The sequence below is a fragment of the Eleutherodactylus coqui genome, chromosome 2 (genome assembly GCF_035609145.1).
Source record: "Eleutherodactylus coqui strain aEleCoq1 chromosome 2, aEleCoq1.hap1, whole genome shotgun sequence".
Classification (NCBI taxonomy): domain Eukaryota; kingdom Metazoa; phylum Chordata; class Amphibia; order Anura; family Eleutherodactylidae; genus Eleutherodactylus; species Eleutherodactylus coqui.
In genome coordinates, this window is record NC_089838.1 from 286,661,541 (window position 1) to 286,676,468 (window position 14,928).

At 45.3% G+C, this 14,928-nt stretch overlaps 1 protein-coding gene across 1 annotated transcript in view; it reads right to left on the reverse strand.

Moving 5' to 3' along the window:
- Nucleotides 1–2,127: 2,127 nt before the first annotated feature.
- Nucleotides 2,128–14,928, reverse strand: part of UBE2D4 (ubiquitin conjugating enzyme E2 D4 (putative)) — a 30,894-nt gene continuing 18,093 nt past the window's right edge. The window contains exons 6-7 of the mRNA XM_066593167.1: nt 12,491–12,584; nt 2,128–10,735 (exon numbers count right to left, since the gene is read on the reverse strand). Coding sequence (XP_066449264.1) covers nt 10,690–10,735; nt 12,491–12,584 — 140 coding nt within the window. The 3' untranslated portion in view covers nt 2,128–10,689. The remainder of the gene's footprint in view (nt 10,736–12,490; nt 12,585–14,928) is intronic.

Here is a 14,928-nt window from a genome sequence, read left to right on the forward strand (position 1 = left end):
ATTTAGAAGTCGTTGCTTCAATGTTGCCTGCCTCTGTATCTCAGGTGGGTATTAACTGATTATTTGAACATTAAGGCTACTTTCAGACGAGTGAGCGCGATATTGGGCCGAGAAACCTGTCCCGATATCACGCTTGTCAATATGCGTTTTACCCACAGATGCGAGACGTCTTTCATGCAAAAATGCCTCACCTCCCTTTAGTGAAATTGCGATCATCCGATGCTTGTTTCACACACATCGTATCGGCAAATGTTTCTAATTGGTTTCAATGCAAAACATCACATTGCACTTGCATGCACATCAGACAGCATGCAATGTGTTTGACTGTCCCAAAGTGACGACAAGAGCAACCAAGCTACAGGTGATTCTCTTTAGGAAACCCAAACATTCCTCAAATGTCTGAGTATTGGTGAAGACTGAAGACATCTGCTAATGTGACATCAGTAATGGCAGCCACCTCTCACTGTAACGCATCTTTGAGGGTGTCAATTCTTCACGGCTTATTACCATATGCACGCCCCCCTCAGTAGACCTAGTGAACTTGGTGGCCACAGATCTATCTAAGTTAGACAGTCACCCAAATAACTTGCCGTTTCGCTCATGGTTACATCAGATGTGCGGCACATTGCATCATTTTGTTATGTCACTTTCTGTTAATTTGTCATCCGGTAACTGATTCTACAGGAATTTCCCATTAACGTTCTTCACCAGACTTATTCCAAAATGCCCATTGACGTTGTTTAATGAACCCCCGTCGGGTAGGTAGACGTGAACTCACCTTGCCACACACCAGTTTGGCTTTGGGCTGTGGAGGCAGGACCTGGGGAACCCCAATTTTCACCATTGACCCTTCCAAGCAGGATATGGTCTCTGCTGTGGAGTGCTCCTGCTGTCACTCCAACAGATAGTCCTGGTGGTGTGGCTGCTGCTGATGCTACACAGCGCCAAGGTGCGGTACTTGATGGCATGAACCGGAGAATAGTAGATAGATAAGCAATGGTCAGGGCTGGCAATACAGATGTAGAAACAAGGTCCAGGCAGCAAGCAACAGCATAGTACAGTAATCAGGGAGCGCAAAGTAGTCAGTGGTCAGGCACAAGTCAGAACCCAGAGCCCAATTGCTTAGACATCCTTTATGGAGAGAGAAGGACGACAGTGAGGGACCTGATGCGGCTGAGCACACTGGCCATTGCAGTTGCCCAATTGAGAACGTTTGTGCCATAGAGTCAAAAGCATTTGCCCAGCTTGACATTATGGATACAGCCCCGTTATTGACCAGTGTAATTGTTCAACAGACAGAGGGAGATTTATGGAACTGTTTAAAGCAAGAACTGTATTTATTGGCAGCAGCTACTAATCATAGCACACCTTTCACTCCTCATAGGGCTCTTGAAAAATGAAAGCTGCTCTGTGATTGGTTCCTATGAGTAACTGACAGTTTTTCATAATCTTTATCCAGGTCAATTTTCATAATAAACCGATCAAGGAATGTCCGGGTCTCCTAGCAAGATATTTTATCACATATGGGTTTGCATGGCGATTTTGTATGACATCACAGGTACTCTGTCCACAGCATAATGCCTGAGGGACCTTTCCCACGGGATGGAAAAAGCCATACGCCGCGGTAAATTCTATACCAAAATCCGCATGCTACCTCTGGATTTTGATGCGGAATTGAAAAGGACTTAAAACATGCCTGCAATTCCACATTAAAAATCCACAGTAAAACCTTTGGATTTGGGTACGTCCTAATTCCATCCCGTGTAAAAGGTCCCTAAGGGAAAATTTTTTATCTATTTATCCCATATCTATCTAGGCACAAGTTAAAAAAATTCACAATCTGGCAGAAAACTATAATCCAAGCCAATCCTTCATCGCTGAGGCCTCTGCAACCCAAGAAGAGAGGTCAGAAGATACATGATATTCACAGGTCATTCCTAGAGATGACAGAGAGAGGAATAATTCATGCAGAATCACTGGAGGGAATTCAGGAATCACAACCATTCATGAAAACTGACCTTACTAAGAGGCAAGAAGGGACCAAAAACAGGCTCCCCGCTCCTGGACTAGTGGATCTGCCCAACACACAGCTACATATGGCACCAAATTAATTGAGAACTAATAGAATATAGATCTTGGCTAAATTTATTTTCAGCAGGGTTGAACCCCAAGATTCGTCAAGGTAAATGTACAAGACATTAAAAGGCAATTCCAGTGACAAGTGATTCACAATGTTACAGTCAACATTCATAAGAAAACATTGAAATGGCTTGTTAAATAGCTTTATTGTTTTTGTCTTTTGAGTTACACTCCCATCAGGTGTAAGAATGGAGAATACACTTCTTTCCCCCCAGAAGGAGTTTCCTCCTGTGCTCAAGATCACCCTCCTGTTGTGTAATGCGCGTTGCAGGACCTGCCAAGCGAGTAGCAGGAGGGAAGGGACAACCCCTGCAAAAAAGTTACTTTCCAACCCCTTTCATGCATGGGCCAACCAAGTTATACAGAATATCCACAATGACTCGACCGTGGACAGTGATACATTATTTTGTTTCTATAGCATTGCCAGTTCCCATTTTGTCCATGGTGTCTGAAAGTGTCCATCTCTTCCTAATATGTAAAAAAAGAGTTGTGGTATGATATATATAATTTATTTTTTTTATATGGGGTATCCCACTTTTGCTATAGGAAGCAGACAGCTCTGTACATTGCAGTACCAACCCAAGTCACTGTACAGACTATTGAAGTAAATGTGTTTCAGCCTGCACTACCAACCTGAGCCACTGCACACTGTACAGAGCTGGCTGCTTCCTGCAACAAAACAGCCCCACTCTTGGCTGTGGCTAGTACTGCAGCTAGAGGGGATGAAGCAGAGCAGATGAAGCAGAGCAGATACAAGACACAACCTATAGACAAGGGTAGAATAGTTTATGGAAGCCAAAAAAATTCTTATCTCATAGAACCACTTTAAGCTCACATCAGTGGAACAATACACTGCAAACAACCCCAGTCGAAAGAAATGTAGCTGTAGGTATTTACAATGCAGAAAACAAACACGTTTGAAAGAGGGGGAATGGGAAGCACCCTATTAAAAAAAAAAAAAAAGAAAAAAAATACTTGACCATTAGCTTTTGAGGGTACCACCACCTTATAGGCCTGCACTGTGGGCACCGTAGGCAACAGAGCATCAAACCAGGGATTGCATAGGATGAGCGTAGACATTATGGCACACTGTTTGCTAGTGATCAGCTCGTTTCATGGCTTGGAAAAGACTTCAAGGAGTTGTGGCAAGATCTAAAAAGTCATCCCCTATCCACAAGATATTGGACAACTGATTTCTCGAGATTGATCAGTGGGGGGTCCTGCAGCTGGAACCCCCACCAGAGTAGTCCAAAAGGTCCCTGGATGAATGGAGTAGAACCTGCACTTTTGTGCCACAGCTCCATTCGTTTTTCTTAGGAGGGCTAGAGATTTCCAAGCGGTTGTACTTCCAAATTTCCAGAACCCCCACTACAATTCATGGAGTGGCACGCATGCACAACTTCCACCGCGTTCATATGGAGACCTTTTTGTACCCCCATCGATCATAAAGTTATCCTCTATTTTGTGCTATATCTTAGCACAATCTCTGTAAGTGGGATGGAATAAACTGCACAACGAACTGCAATTTGATGTACTTGTGTGCAATTCCCCAGCTACGTCCTGCGGCACAGTTTAGTCCCAGCTGGCAGGTCCCTAAGGCCACTTTCACACTTGTACCTCCTCAGTCTTTCAAATACCAGTCTGAACTAGAAGAAGTTCTTCCATGACACTTTTACTGCCATGTGAAGGAAGACCCAACCGATCACAGACGACCAGTCAGGAGCTGAAACGTTTTCCTACACACTTGTATATCCAAAAGGTCAGCAGCTAGAAAGACAAGCCCGCTCCTGTAGAAACCAGTCTTCCATCTGCATGAGGTTTGCTGTATGCCCACCACCTCAGTGCTGGAGAAGCGTTGAACCCCTTTACCATTAATATGGCGCTGGGACTTGTATGTACTCCTTTGCTGAATTGTACCTGTAATAGGAGTACAGAAACACACTGATCTAGGACAAGGCTGCAGGACGCCCATCCTGGGTGCGGGCTCTGCCAGACACTTATGCCATATCTTGCAGGTAGGTTGAAGCGGTCTAGGTTTGTTCCAGAACCACCCCTACTCTCGGGCATGGGCTGTCTAGACCTGCAGCTCAGCCATACCAGACATCCCATGGGCAGGGGTAGCATTCTTTTAGGAGAGAGAGAGAGACAAAGAGCATCAGAGGTGATCTCTTATTGTCTAACCAGCAAAGTTATATACATGAGCTTTCAAGGCCTCTTCATAAGGCTGGTTGACAGCAGTCTGACGGACAGGCCTAGAAGTCTCCCAAACTTCCAAATTTATCATTTTTTCTGGTTAGCCAATTTAAAAAAATAAATAAATATATGATTGACATTTTTGTACAAGACCATTTAACATCAGATTTTGAGGAGAAAAAGGAAAAAAAAATACTGTATCCGATTTTGCACACATCGCTTTCACACAGAGCAGAATATACGGCAAAACCCCCCAAAAACTACACGTCTACCATGCAGAATTCTGCATCAAAACCTGCATATGCCGCCTGATTTTGCCAGCATAGTATTCTCTCCTGTGTAAAGGCCCCTTTAATGTTCTTGGCACTACATTACTGTAGTAGGGGAGGTTCACACTGCTAGTTCCCCCCCCCCCCCTCCCTTACACAATATGCTTTAAGAACAAGACCACCTCAATACCCATCATGGTCCTCATAGACTGGCACACTGCCACCCATGTGGTTGTGCCCTACATGCCTATGGCAATCATCATGTCCATTCACAGCCTTGTGTACATTAAGCGGTCCCCAGGATGTGGTGTGAATTACCCATGGCACCCATTTAGGGGTAAAGAAACATTGTAGCAGCTACCACTTCTGCCAGCATTGGCCACACGGCAGACCGTTTGGTTTTAGAATTAATGGTGGCAGAATACAGCAGTTTTACCCCCCAAACCTACAGCCATTAATACGATGGCGGCGGTGTTAGATGGACAGCTGCTATGTTCCTACAAAATCACACGGCCTTTACAAGTTTGAAAACAAGACTGACCTAACTGTGGATGTGAACACCTATGGAAACTGCAACCTGTCCTTCCCCTGAACGGTATACGGACGAGAAGCTGGAAACAAAAATGTTAAAAAAAAAAAAAAAGGGGACTTCTTAGACCACTTCTTCATATACAAGAGATTACACTGAACACAAGGCAAACAAAAGCATAGCAAGGGTGCCATTACACAAGTGCCGCCAACACTCGCGCATCAGTGTTAGTTGCCGAGCTGCACTTGTGTTGGCAGATTTAGCCCAGCAATTACTGGGAGCCACAAGTGCTTGTCTAATAGTAACCTAAAAAGGTGCCTTTACACGGGGGGCAATTATTGCTGAAAAGAGCAAATTTAGGAGATAATTGTCTTGTAGCCACCTTCAGGGACTGAAGAAAATCACTCTTTATCAAGTCACTTGGTTTTTAGCTGAACTAAAAACCAAGCAACTGCCAGGAGACTCCTGTTTATTGTGAATGTAGGCAGACTGCATAATCCCGGTCGGCACCACTGCCATTCACTTGTACGACTACTGCTGCTGTGTAAGCACAGGAGAGCCAGCTGGTTGTCCGTGAGATGGCTGGTGGACGCTTATGCATCTGACAGTCATCCCATGTAAAAAAGCTCAAGGCTGCTTCTTTCGGTGAGTCTTACAGAAATATTCTGCATGTGTGAACGATCCCTAAGGGACCTGATGACAGCGCTTGGCTTTAAAGGGCTCACATAAACCGCTGTACAAAACCAAAGTAGTAATACCATCTCCCTGTTCCCCTAAATCTAGTGCGGTTGTCAATACAACATATGCCTGCTGGAGCTGGTCACTTGCATCAATCTACCACATCATCGCTGGAGCCTGGTGGGCAGACACACTGTAGCAGGGGATTAGTAAGGCTGTGTTCACACAGGACGGCAAATCCACCCACGGCTCCTAATCCCCGGATTAGCTAGCCATGTAGACGAGATCTTACAAAAGTCGTTTACCAGGGGCGACCAATCCATTGCAACAAAGCCACGCTGTGCCGGCACTGAATTCACAGCCACAGTATGTAATCTTTTTCCGTTACGCCTTCACCCCTCCTTATGGGGAGGGAAAGCCGCAACAGAACGCCGGCAGCCGAATCGCTCCAAAACCTGCGGCAAACTGCCGCAGGTTTTGAAGCAGCACTTATCCCGCGGACATCTCACGTTTTTTCGGTGCGGCCAAAACTAGAGATTTCAGTCCTGTGGGAACCCAGCCTAAAAAGGAGAAGAATTCGTCCTTTTGTTATTTTAGACCATTATTAAAATGCATGTGCCTAGAGACTCCTCAGGGTGCGTTCACACAAGGCCAATTTGCTGTGGATTTTGTTGTAAACCTGCAGCAGATTTCACCCTTTCAATTGAATTGGTGAAATCTCCTGCAGATCTGCACCAGAATCTGCATCCAATCAGCAGAGTGTGAACGCACCCCTCTACAGAGGCTTGTCCTACTCCAAGACCATGGTTGTAGCAGACGATAGAAGCCACTGCTGTTCTACAAGTTCTGCTCAGTGCAACTAGTAGAGGTCTTTGTTTTGTGACCGCAAACACAAAAAGGCCCCTGCATCATGGTTGTTGGAAGGCAGGTAGTGCTCCACACATGGCCGCTGGTACAACCGCATAGTAACAATTAGTCTAACAATCATGCTGTGGATCCGCGCTAAGAAATCCACGCCATGAGATCTGTGATGTGTTACGTGTGGAAGTTAGCAGTCAATTTCATCCACTGTATTGGAATGAATGAAATCTGAAAATCTGCAACACTTCTGGGAAAAAAAAAATCTGCTGTAGATCTAGAGTGATAACACTGTACTGTACGTAGTTGCTGCATGTGTTCCACAACAAGGATTTGGCTAGGCCTAGAAAAATCTGTCCGCCTTCTTCCATGAGCACAGCCACACTCGTCCACAGGATGGGTCGGGCAGGGCAGCTCAACCTCACAAGTGAATGGCTTTCAGCTGCAGAGAAGTTTTTGGAAGAAGGCCAACCTGTTTCTACTCCCGGACAACCCCTTTAATACTACCAAATTTTGAGGAATAGTCTAAGGAGACAATTGAGGAAGAACGAGAAGCATTTAATACAGACACCGGTCTATGGAAAACAGAAACTGTGCGTTTAAATAGAAACATAAGAATAAATAAGTTATGGGAAGTGATCCTTACATTTATAGTCGTCGGCCGTCACCATCATCCCCCAAATGTGTTCTATCAAGTAACCTTTTGCACAATCCCATGATTCTACCGCTTCTAGAGAATAGCGGTGGTTGCAGGTTTACAGAGCAGCCCGTTAATGATCATCCTACAGGTTAGTACTAAGCAGAATGCTGAGTAACTCTGCATTACTTCCAGCATTGGTCTGGAGTTGCATTATGTCACAGCTGCTGTAAACCATTTGCCACGCTGCGGCTTGGACTCCACCAGCGCTGAGCTGATCGATACAACCTTGATTTGCTAAGCTGCTATAATGCATTACATCCTGCCAGCCTTCACTCCGAGAGACGTATTATCTGCTGTATCAGAATACCGCACGGCCCGGTGGAAGCACCACCACGATCAGCACATCACGTCCCATCCAGGCACTGCAACTTAATTGCTTTTCCATTGAGTTTCCTTTTTTTTGTCCACATCTCCCTTGCTCCTCCTGCTGATTCAAAGATACTCATGATTACATCTTGATTTAAAGGGGGCTGTGCCTGCAGTACCAAACCAGGCCACTGCACTATGGACAGTGTTATCCGCTTTCAGTGCTGTCTGCACTCACAGCAGACATCCCAAGCAGTGGATGTTCGCTGATCATCAATGACCGATCCTGAGGTTAGGTCACCAATAGTACAAGTCCCGTTGAACCCATTTAACCTCTGATAACCCAAAGTGCTGTTTTAACACTAAAATCCTTTAAGTATGACCTGCAGAGCCGGGAGTGCAGTACGGCCACCTACTGACTGGAATGGGGCCATGCTGCAGTTCCCTGTAGTCAGTGGCCAGATCACTGCTGTGCAAGGGGAAAAACCCAAAACAAAAAACAGTGAAAAAGCCAAAGCACTGGGCAAATCTCAGGATGGGCGCTAACCCCAGAACACCACCTCTAGTGGTAGAAAGTGAATGTACACTTTTAGAATGCAGTCTTCATTTTCTGGGTGAAGGGTGCATTCACAGAATTCTGCTACAAAACCTGCAAGTCTACCTGCGGATTTTGATGCAGAATTATCAGCAAAATTAAGCTATTTTGCCATTGCCACATTGAAAGCCAACTTTGGTGCAGAATTTACCGCACCCTGTGATGTGTTATGTGGGCTGATTTAACCCGTGTGAAAGCACCCTAAATAAAGGGCCCATACAGTCAATACTTCCAATACGCCCCATGAGGTATTAGGGTTCCAACACCCATAAGAATCGCTGCCCCCTCACCTGGGCCACCGTTTGCTTAACATGATATTGTCCTGCTCACCTGCCTTAGAGCTGGTAATGAAGCTTCAAGATCAGAGCTGGAATTTAGGGAGACGGTTACCAATTCTCAGTAATGTAATTCAGTGCAGCACATTCATAGACATTGTATACAGATACTCGGCATCGTTACACAGTGCAAGTTTTAGTAGATACTCAGGAACAGAATACAATGTAACATTAGTACTAGAGATCCTCTGCAGTTGGACAGTGCATTGTAATTGTTAGAAGCCGGATGTAATAACCGCTGAACAGTTCACGCTCTTCGGTGAAGCCTGTAGAGACCCCAATATGCCGTACAGTAATTCTGCTCTCAGACACAAACATTGCAGAGCCGCCCCACTGAGGGAGGGATCATTTTGTCCCAGAGTTCAGAAAGTGAGGTAGGCTGGGACAAAAGCTAAATTCACAGTGCTGAAAAACATTCTCCTGCCCGTCACACATTGCAGTCGCACGTTTTTAATGTAGACTACCGGCTGCTTGCGCACCATGGAAGCGGCCATATTGGGAGCTAGACCAAATGCTACAGAATGCAGCTTCTAGATTCACTGGGGGAGGTTAACGGCATCACTGAAGCAGAAAACATAATTGGGACTCTTGCATTGGCTGCTTCCATGGTGCGTTGTGACTGCGCTACCGGTATGGTCTGCAAGCTTTTCCTCCGACAGTGAATGAGGGGTTCACAATGGATGGTGAAAGACCTGTTCCGTTAGCGACCTTCATTTTGGGGTTCGGTTAGAATTGGGGTTTTAATTCACGTTGTAAACGAGGCTAAAAAAAAAAAAAAAATTAAAAACAGAGCGCACGTATCACATAGGGTACCGGAACCATTTACATTCACGTGTCCATCAAGCTGTGCGTATGAACATACCGAGGGACTCCATTGGTCACCGTAAATATGACAATGCTTCGTTACATACATATAGGCAATGAGATACATTCAGAGATTCATACATGTATCCTGTCCATAGACTAGCCTGCATGGACACGTGCTTGTATACAAAAACTCCCTATCGGGAAAGGAAGGTTTGCTGCGTTTCCGATCTGCCCGGCCTTACGGCTCATTCCCGTTCAAGCGAATGGAGCTGAACTGCAATACCAAGACAGTTTCCGAAAACTTAGCAGACCCCTTGTGTAGTCCTGGATGACCCCCATGGAGAGGTTGCCCTACATACGCACCGTTTAGCCTGGTTTACAATAACGGGGGCGCTTCCAAAGAGTTAAATGTACTACTAAAGCACAAAATGATATGATTTAGTGTGTGATGATAAAAAGTAACACCGATGGCTGCTACACGATCTGGAACTAGAACACACGGCGGGTTCATCCACTTCTACGAGATGCTTGGAAGATACAAAGTACCACCGTCCTTCCCGCTGGACCGTACAAAGTAACGAGCACGGTTCATTAGGGCGTGGGGGAGAAAGACAGTACGTGGAGTGTAGCCCTGCAAACAGTACCAATAGCGTGCGAGTCACGTTGCACACCGTTGAGTATTACAATTCGGATCTTCTACTCCATGCAGATAAAAGACGACAAGGTAAAGGGACAAGGATGACTTCACGGTTGAATAAAAGGCCTGGAGACTCAGACAACACTTGATCTTCCTCAGATTTCCACAAAAGTCTTCTCTTGCTCCAGCAACAGCAGCTGCCAGCCATGCTACTCTGGACTGGGGGAAAGGGAGGGCTACAGAAGGGGGGGAGGAGGGAGGATCACGGGACCCTTCCCAAACAAACCGCTATGTCCTGAGTTATTTAAAGAAGGGAGTAAGGTGATATGAGCATCTCGAAAGCAGGGAGGGGGCATTTCAGTGCACAGGGGGAGGGGGGCAAAGGTTCTCAGCCCATAGGATTCAGGCGTAGAAGGAGAATATTATAACAGCAGCAGATGTGAGAATGGGTGACTATTCCTCAGCCAGGCTGCAGAGAGCTGAATGTAAAGGGCGGGAGCATCCTTGGAGTTGCTCTATTTTTGGTTGGTCGGTGTTCTATAAAAACCATTGCGGGCATGTTGGCACAAGAAGATAAACAAGAGAAGTGGGAGGGCCTCTACCCTCTCCAGTCTGTCAGTCTGGCTGTGCTATTTAGAGTGTGTTACATTGCATATTTACTTGTCCATTCTCGTGCTAGTCTGTTATACCTGCAAATGGAGAAGAGGACAACTTGTCAGTGCAAACCAAGAACAAAGGCAATCTCCTATACACATGCGTATAGCAGCAGACACATGTAGTGCCAAGGCCTTAAGTGCAAAACTGATTTCGGAAACCTACCCGCCCCCTTAAATGCATGTATTTTAGGATGACCATGATCTTTAAAGTTGGGGTTTAGTTAAACATTTTGCACTGTTGGTCTTCTTCAGCTTCTACATATCACCGTGTGGAGACCGTAGGAGATCCGTCAGTGTGCTGGACTGATGCCCAATGGTCCCTTTAAAACTTATTGCTTAAGTGCACAATAGTCACCCCAATGATAAAATCGCTCCTGCGCTTTCTCAAAGGGGCAAGAATAGAGTGGGCCGGAGATCATCCCAGTCGCATGTCTCCATTCCTATATGATCAACTGCCTGTTTATACGGGCAAATCATCAGGTTTTTATGCATAAAACTAATTGACAAATTATTCCTCATCGTTGGCCGTGTTTACATTGAACGATCAGTTTTGCATGATCCACCAATTAACTGGATGATAAATTGTTGCGTGTAAAGGGGCCCTTAATTTCCAGCCCTCATCCCCAGCGCTTTTTATCAGCTAATTTATGATGTTTTTTTGCCGCCAAGAACATGCAGAAGGAAACTATGCCGCCAGTGCAGCTTCAGTGATGATTTCCTATTGAGACGGACTGCAGCGTCCATATACAGTGATATGTAGAAGCTGCAGAAGACAAATTGTGCAAAAGGTTTAATTAAACACCACTTCAAAAAGGTGTTTGTTGGCCCTAAATACATGCATTTAATTAAAAAAATAAAAAAAAAAAGCCACAAAAGTGTCCACAGCCTTTAAAGCTTGGCAAATACAAAGCAGAGCTTCGTGTTCATCAAGTTAAAGCAGTGGAGAAGATTAGGTCATGTTGCTTGTCGGGGGGCAATGGAAACTAGAAAGGATGAAATTATGAGCCCCCTAGACAAGAAAGTCATAATGTCTTGTAGGGGGTTTCTGGAAGTTTGATATCTGTAACCCATCAGTGTCAGATCAGAGGGAAGCTACTGAAGAGGTGACAGTGCTCCGACAAGCACCACATCCTCCACACTGTGTGAACAGTGACGTGCATGTTTTGTAGTGGCTGTGCTTGGTATTGCAGCTCAATACCACTCAGGCTCTGGACATCTTTGCAGTCTTTTCCTCTTAACACCATGTATTTAAATGAAAATATTTGTAATTTAACAGCATTAAAAGTTTCCAACCGTTAACTTTCTAGACAGCAGGTTTTATGCAATGTAAAAGGAACATTACTAGCAGGACTGACCTTTGGTTACAATAGGGATGCTTGACGGAAACATTTGGATTCTGTGTGGTGTTCCTGACTCAGGAACCCTCTCAGGCCCCGCACTAGGTATAACACTATCAGTTATGTCTGGAGTTGGTTTTAAAGGGAATCTGTAACGTATGGGCTCAAAGACATCTGACATGCTGAATGTGAGCGTTATACTTACCTTCCCCATCGTTCCCTGCGGAAAATAAGTTGCCTGAACTCCGAGAAGGCCAGTATTATCATGGCAAGATAACAAGTGGCATTGAGGGGTAAGTGATCAGGGGTTCACTTTAGCACTACTACACACGGTGCATTACAGAAGGACTTGGGTATACGGCACTGTGTGACCGACGGACAATTCTCTTTCTGGACACCCTTTCCCTAATACAGACTACACAGAATAGAAACAAAGCCAAGCTGTACGTACTTCTCCCGGTCTGCCTTGTACGTGTGCGCGATCTCTGGCACCAGAGGGTCATCTGGGTTGGGGTCACACAGGAGTGAGCAGATAGACAGCAGAACTAGAAGAGAAAAATAGCAAGAGGACTTAAAATACTGCATGTAAGTGTGCCAAATAGTAATAAGAAACAGGATCCTAAACTGATGACTGATTTAGATACGACAAATATATCTGCTGCAGCCATTTATTCTGTACACAGACACTGTTTGAGCCTTATTTATCAAAGGTAAGGCTGCCTTGTTGTCTGCAGCAGCCAATCGGAGCTCAGCTTTCATTTGTCAAACTGCTGTGGTAACAAAAGCTGAGCTCTGATTGGCTGCTACAAAGGCAGTCTTACAATTTTGACGAGAGTTCCCTTGGCCATACAGTGGTTAATAAGGCGATGTTCACATTTAACAAACAGACCTGATGGAGCCCAACAGACCCAGTTATAAGGCAGAGGGGCCTAGTGAGCACCTTTGGTAGTGTGACAAATCCATCGCAGTGTTTTGGCTTCCGTTATAATCAGTAGCCCCAACACACGTGTACAAAACTGAAATCCAGTGAAACACTTGGATGCTCCTGGTCCATCCACGTGTCGCCTGCCAGATCTGGTCTTGCCAGCAGCACACGAGCTGCGATGGTCATTCTTGCATGCATCGGTGACACAAAGGAATACTCTGGTTGATTTCATGCACCCATCATACAGACGGCAGGGTCCTCCAACTTGCATTATGTTGGGTTCAACTATTTTGTATTGAGGTGAAGTACGGGACCCATCACATTGGGGAAGATATGTACTGGCAGCAGCTCAGAACTACCATATAATGTAAGGTTCTGCATATAGGGTGTCTTGTTGGAGGCGTACGGCAGGCAGATTCTACAACATATATATTTGCAGTAGCCTTCTGTATGGGAAAGGAGCCTGCTGAGTTCCTTTATACAGTAGAAAGTATCTAAGAGGCCAATAAGACGCCCTCCGTCAGGCAAAGAGGGGCCTACAGATATGTTTGATGTATATGATGCAAGCTTTTTCAAACATACAGCATTGTGCAAAAGTTTTAGGCAGGTGTGGAAAAAAATGCAGTAAAATAAAAATGCTTTCAGAAATAGAAGGGCTCGTTTGTTTTTGTTAATTAATAAAAAGGCAAAATAAAGAGAAATCTTAATCCTATCAATATTTGGTGTGACCGGCCTTTGACTTCAAAACAGCGTTAGTTCTTCTAGGTACACTTGTACAGTCAGGGATGTTGTAGGATTATAGTCAGGTGTGTGATTAACCAATTATACCAAACAGGTGATCGTTATCATCAGTCATATGTAGGTTAAAACAGTCATTAAAGGGGTCCTGTCAAAAAAAAAAAAAAAAGAAATTCTATACTTCCCTATTCCTCCCCAGGCAGCCTCCTTACCAGATCTTCACTTCACCGATCTTCCCCAGGCTCCTCCGGTCCCCCGAGTCACATCACCTCTTCCTGTTTTGGGGGTGTCTATTAGCTGCAGTTTACTTCCTGCAAGCAGTGAGTGCTACAAGTGACGTAGCGTTCACTGCCTAGCAGGGAATGCCGAATCCTCCGCAGCCCGCTTTAGTGCTACTGCGCATGCGCAATGTCTTGCCTCTAGTGTATCACGTACTATATGAAACACTAGCAATACATCAATCATGCTAAAAGCAGGCTGCCGGGAAAAAGCATTTCCCCCTGCTAGGCAGTGAACGCTATGTCACTCGTAGCATTTCCTGCCCTGCAGAAAGTGAACTGCAGCTAATGGACACCCCAAAACAGGAGGAGGATCCAGCCGGCTGGAGGTGATGTGACCCGGGGGACTGTAGGAGCCAGGAGAAGATGCGGTAAGAAGGCTGCCTGGACAGGAATAGGCGAGTATTGATTTTTTTCTAATGACAAAACTCCTTTAACTTAAACCGCTGTGTAGGAGGCTTCAAACTAGGTGAGGAACAGCCAAACTCCGCTACAAAAGGCGAGGTTGTGGAAGACAATTTCCTGTCACAGGTCATACATCATGGCAAGACTGAGCACAGCAACACGACAAGGTAGTTATCCTGCATCAGCAAGGTCTCTCTCAGGCAAAGATACGTAAAGATACGCAAGAAGCACAGAGAAACGGACAGCGTAGGCACAGTGGTCGGCCAAGGAAACTTAGTGCAGCAGATCAAAGACGCAGCAGATCAAAGACACATCATGCTTGCTTCTCTTGAAAAACAGAATATGTCCGGCACTGCCATCAGCCAAGAATGGCAGAAACCAGTGGACCCAGTACACCCATCTACTGTTCGGAAAAGTCCGGTCAGAAGTCATCTTCATGGAAGAATTGCAGCTAAAACAACCACACCTTCAACTTAGAAACAAGGCCAAGCAACTCTACTATGCAAGAAGACATAGGGACTGGGGTGCAGAAAAATGTCATCA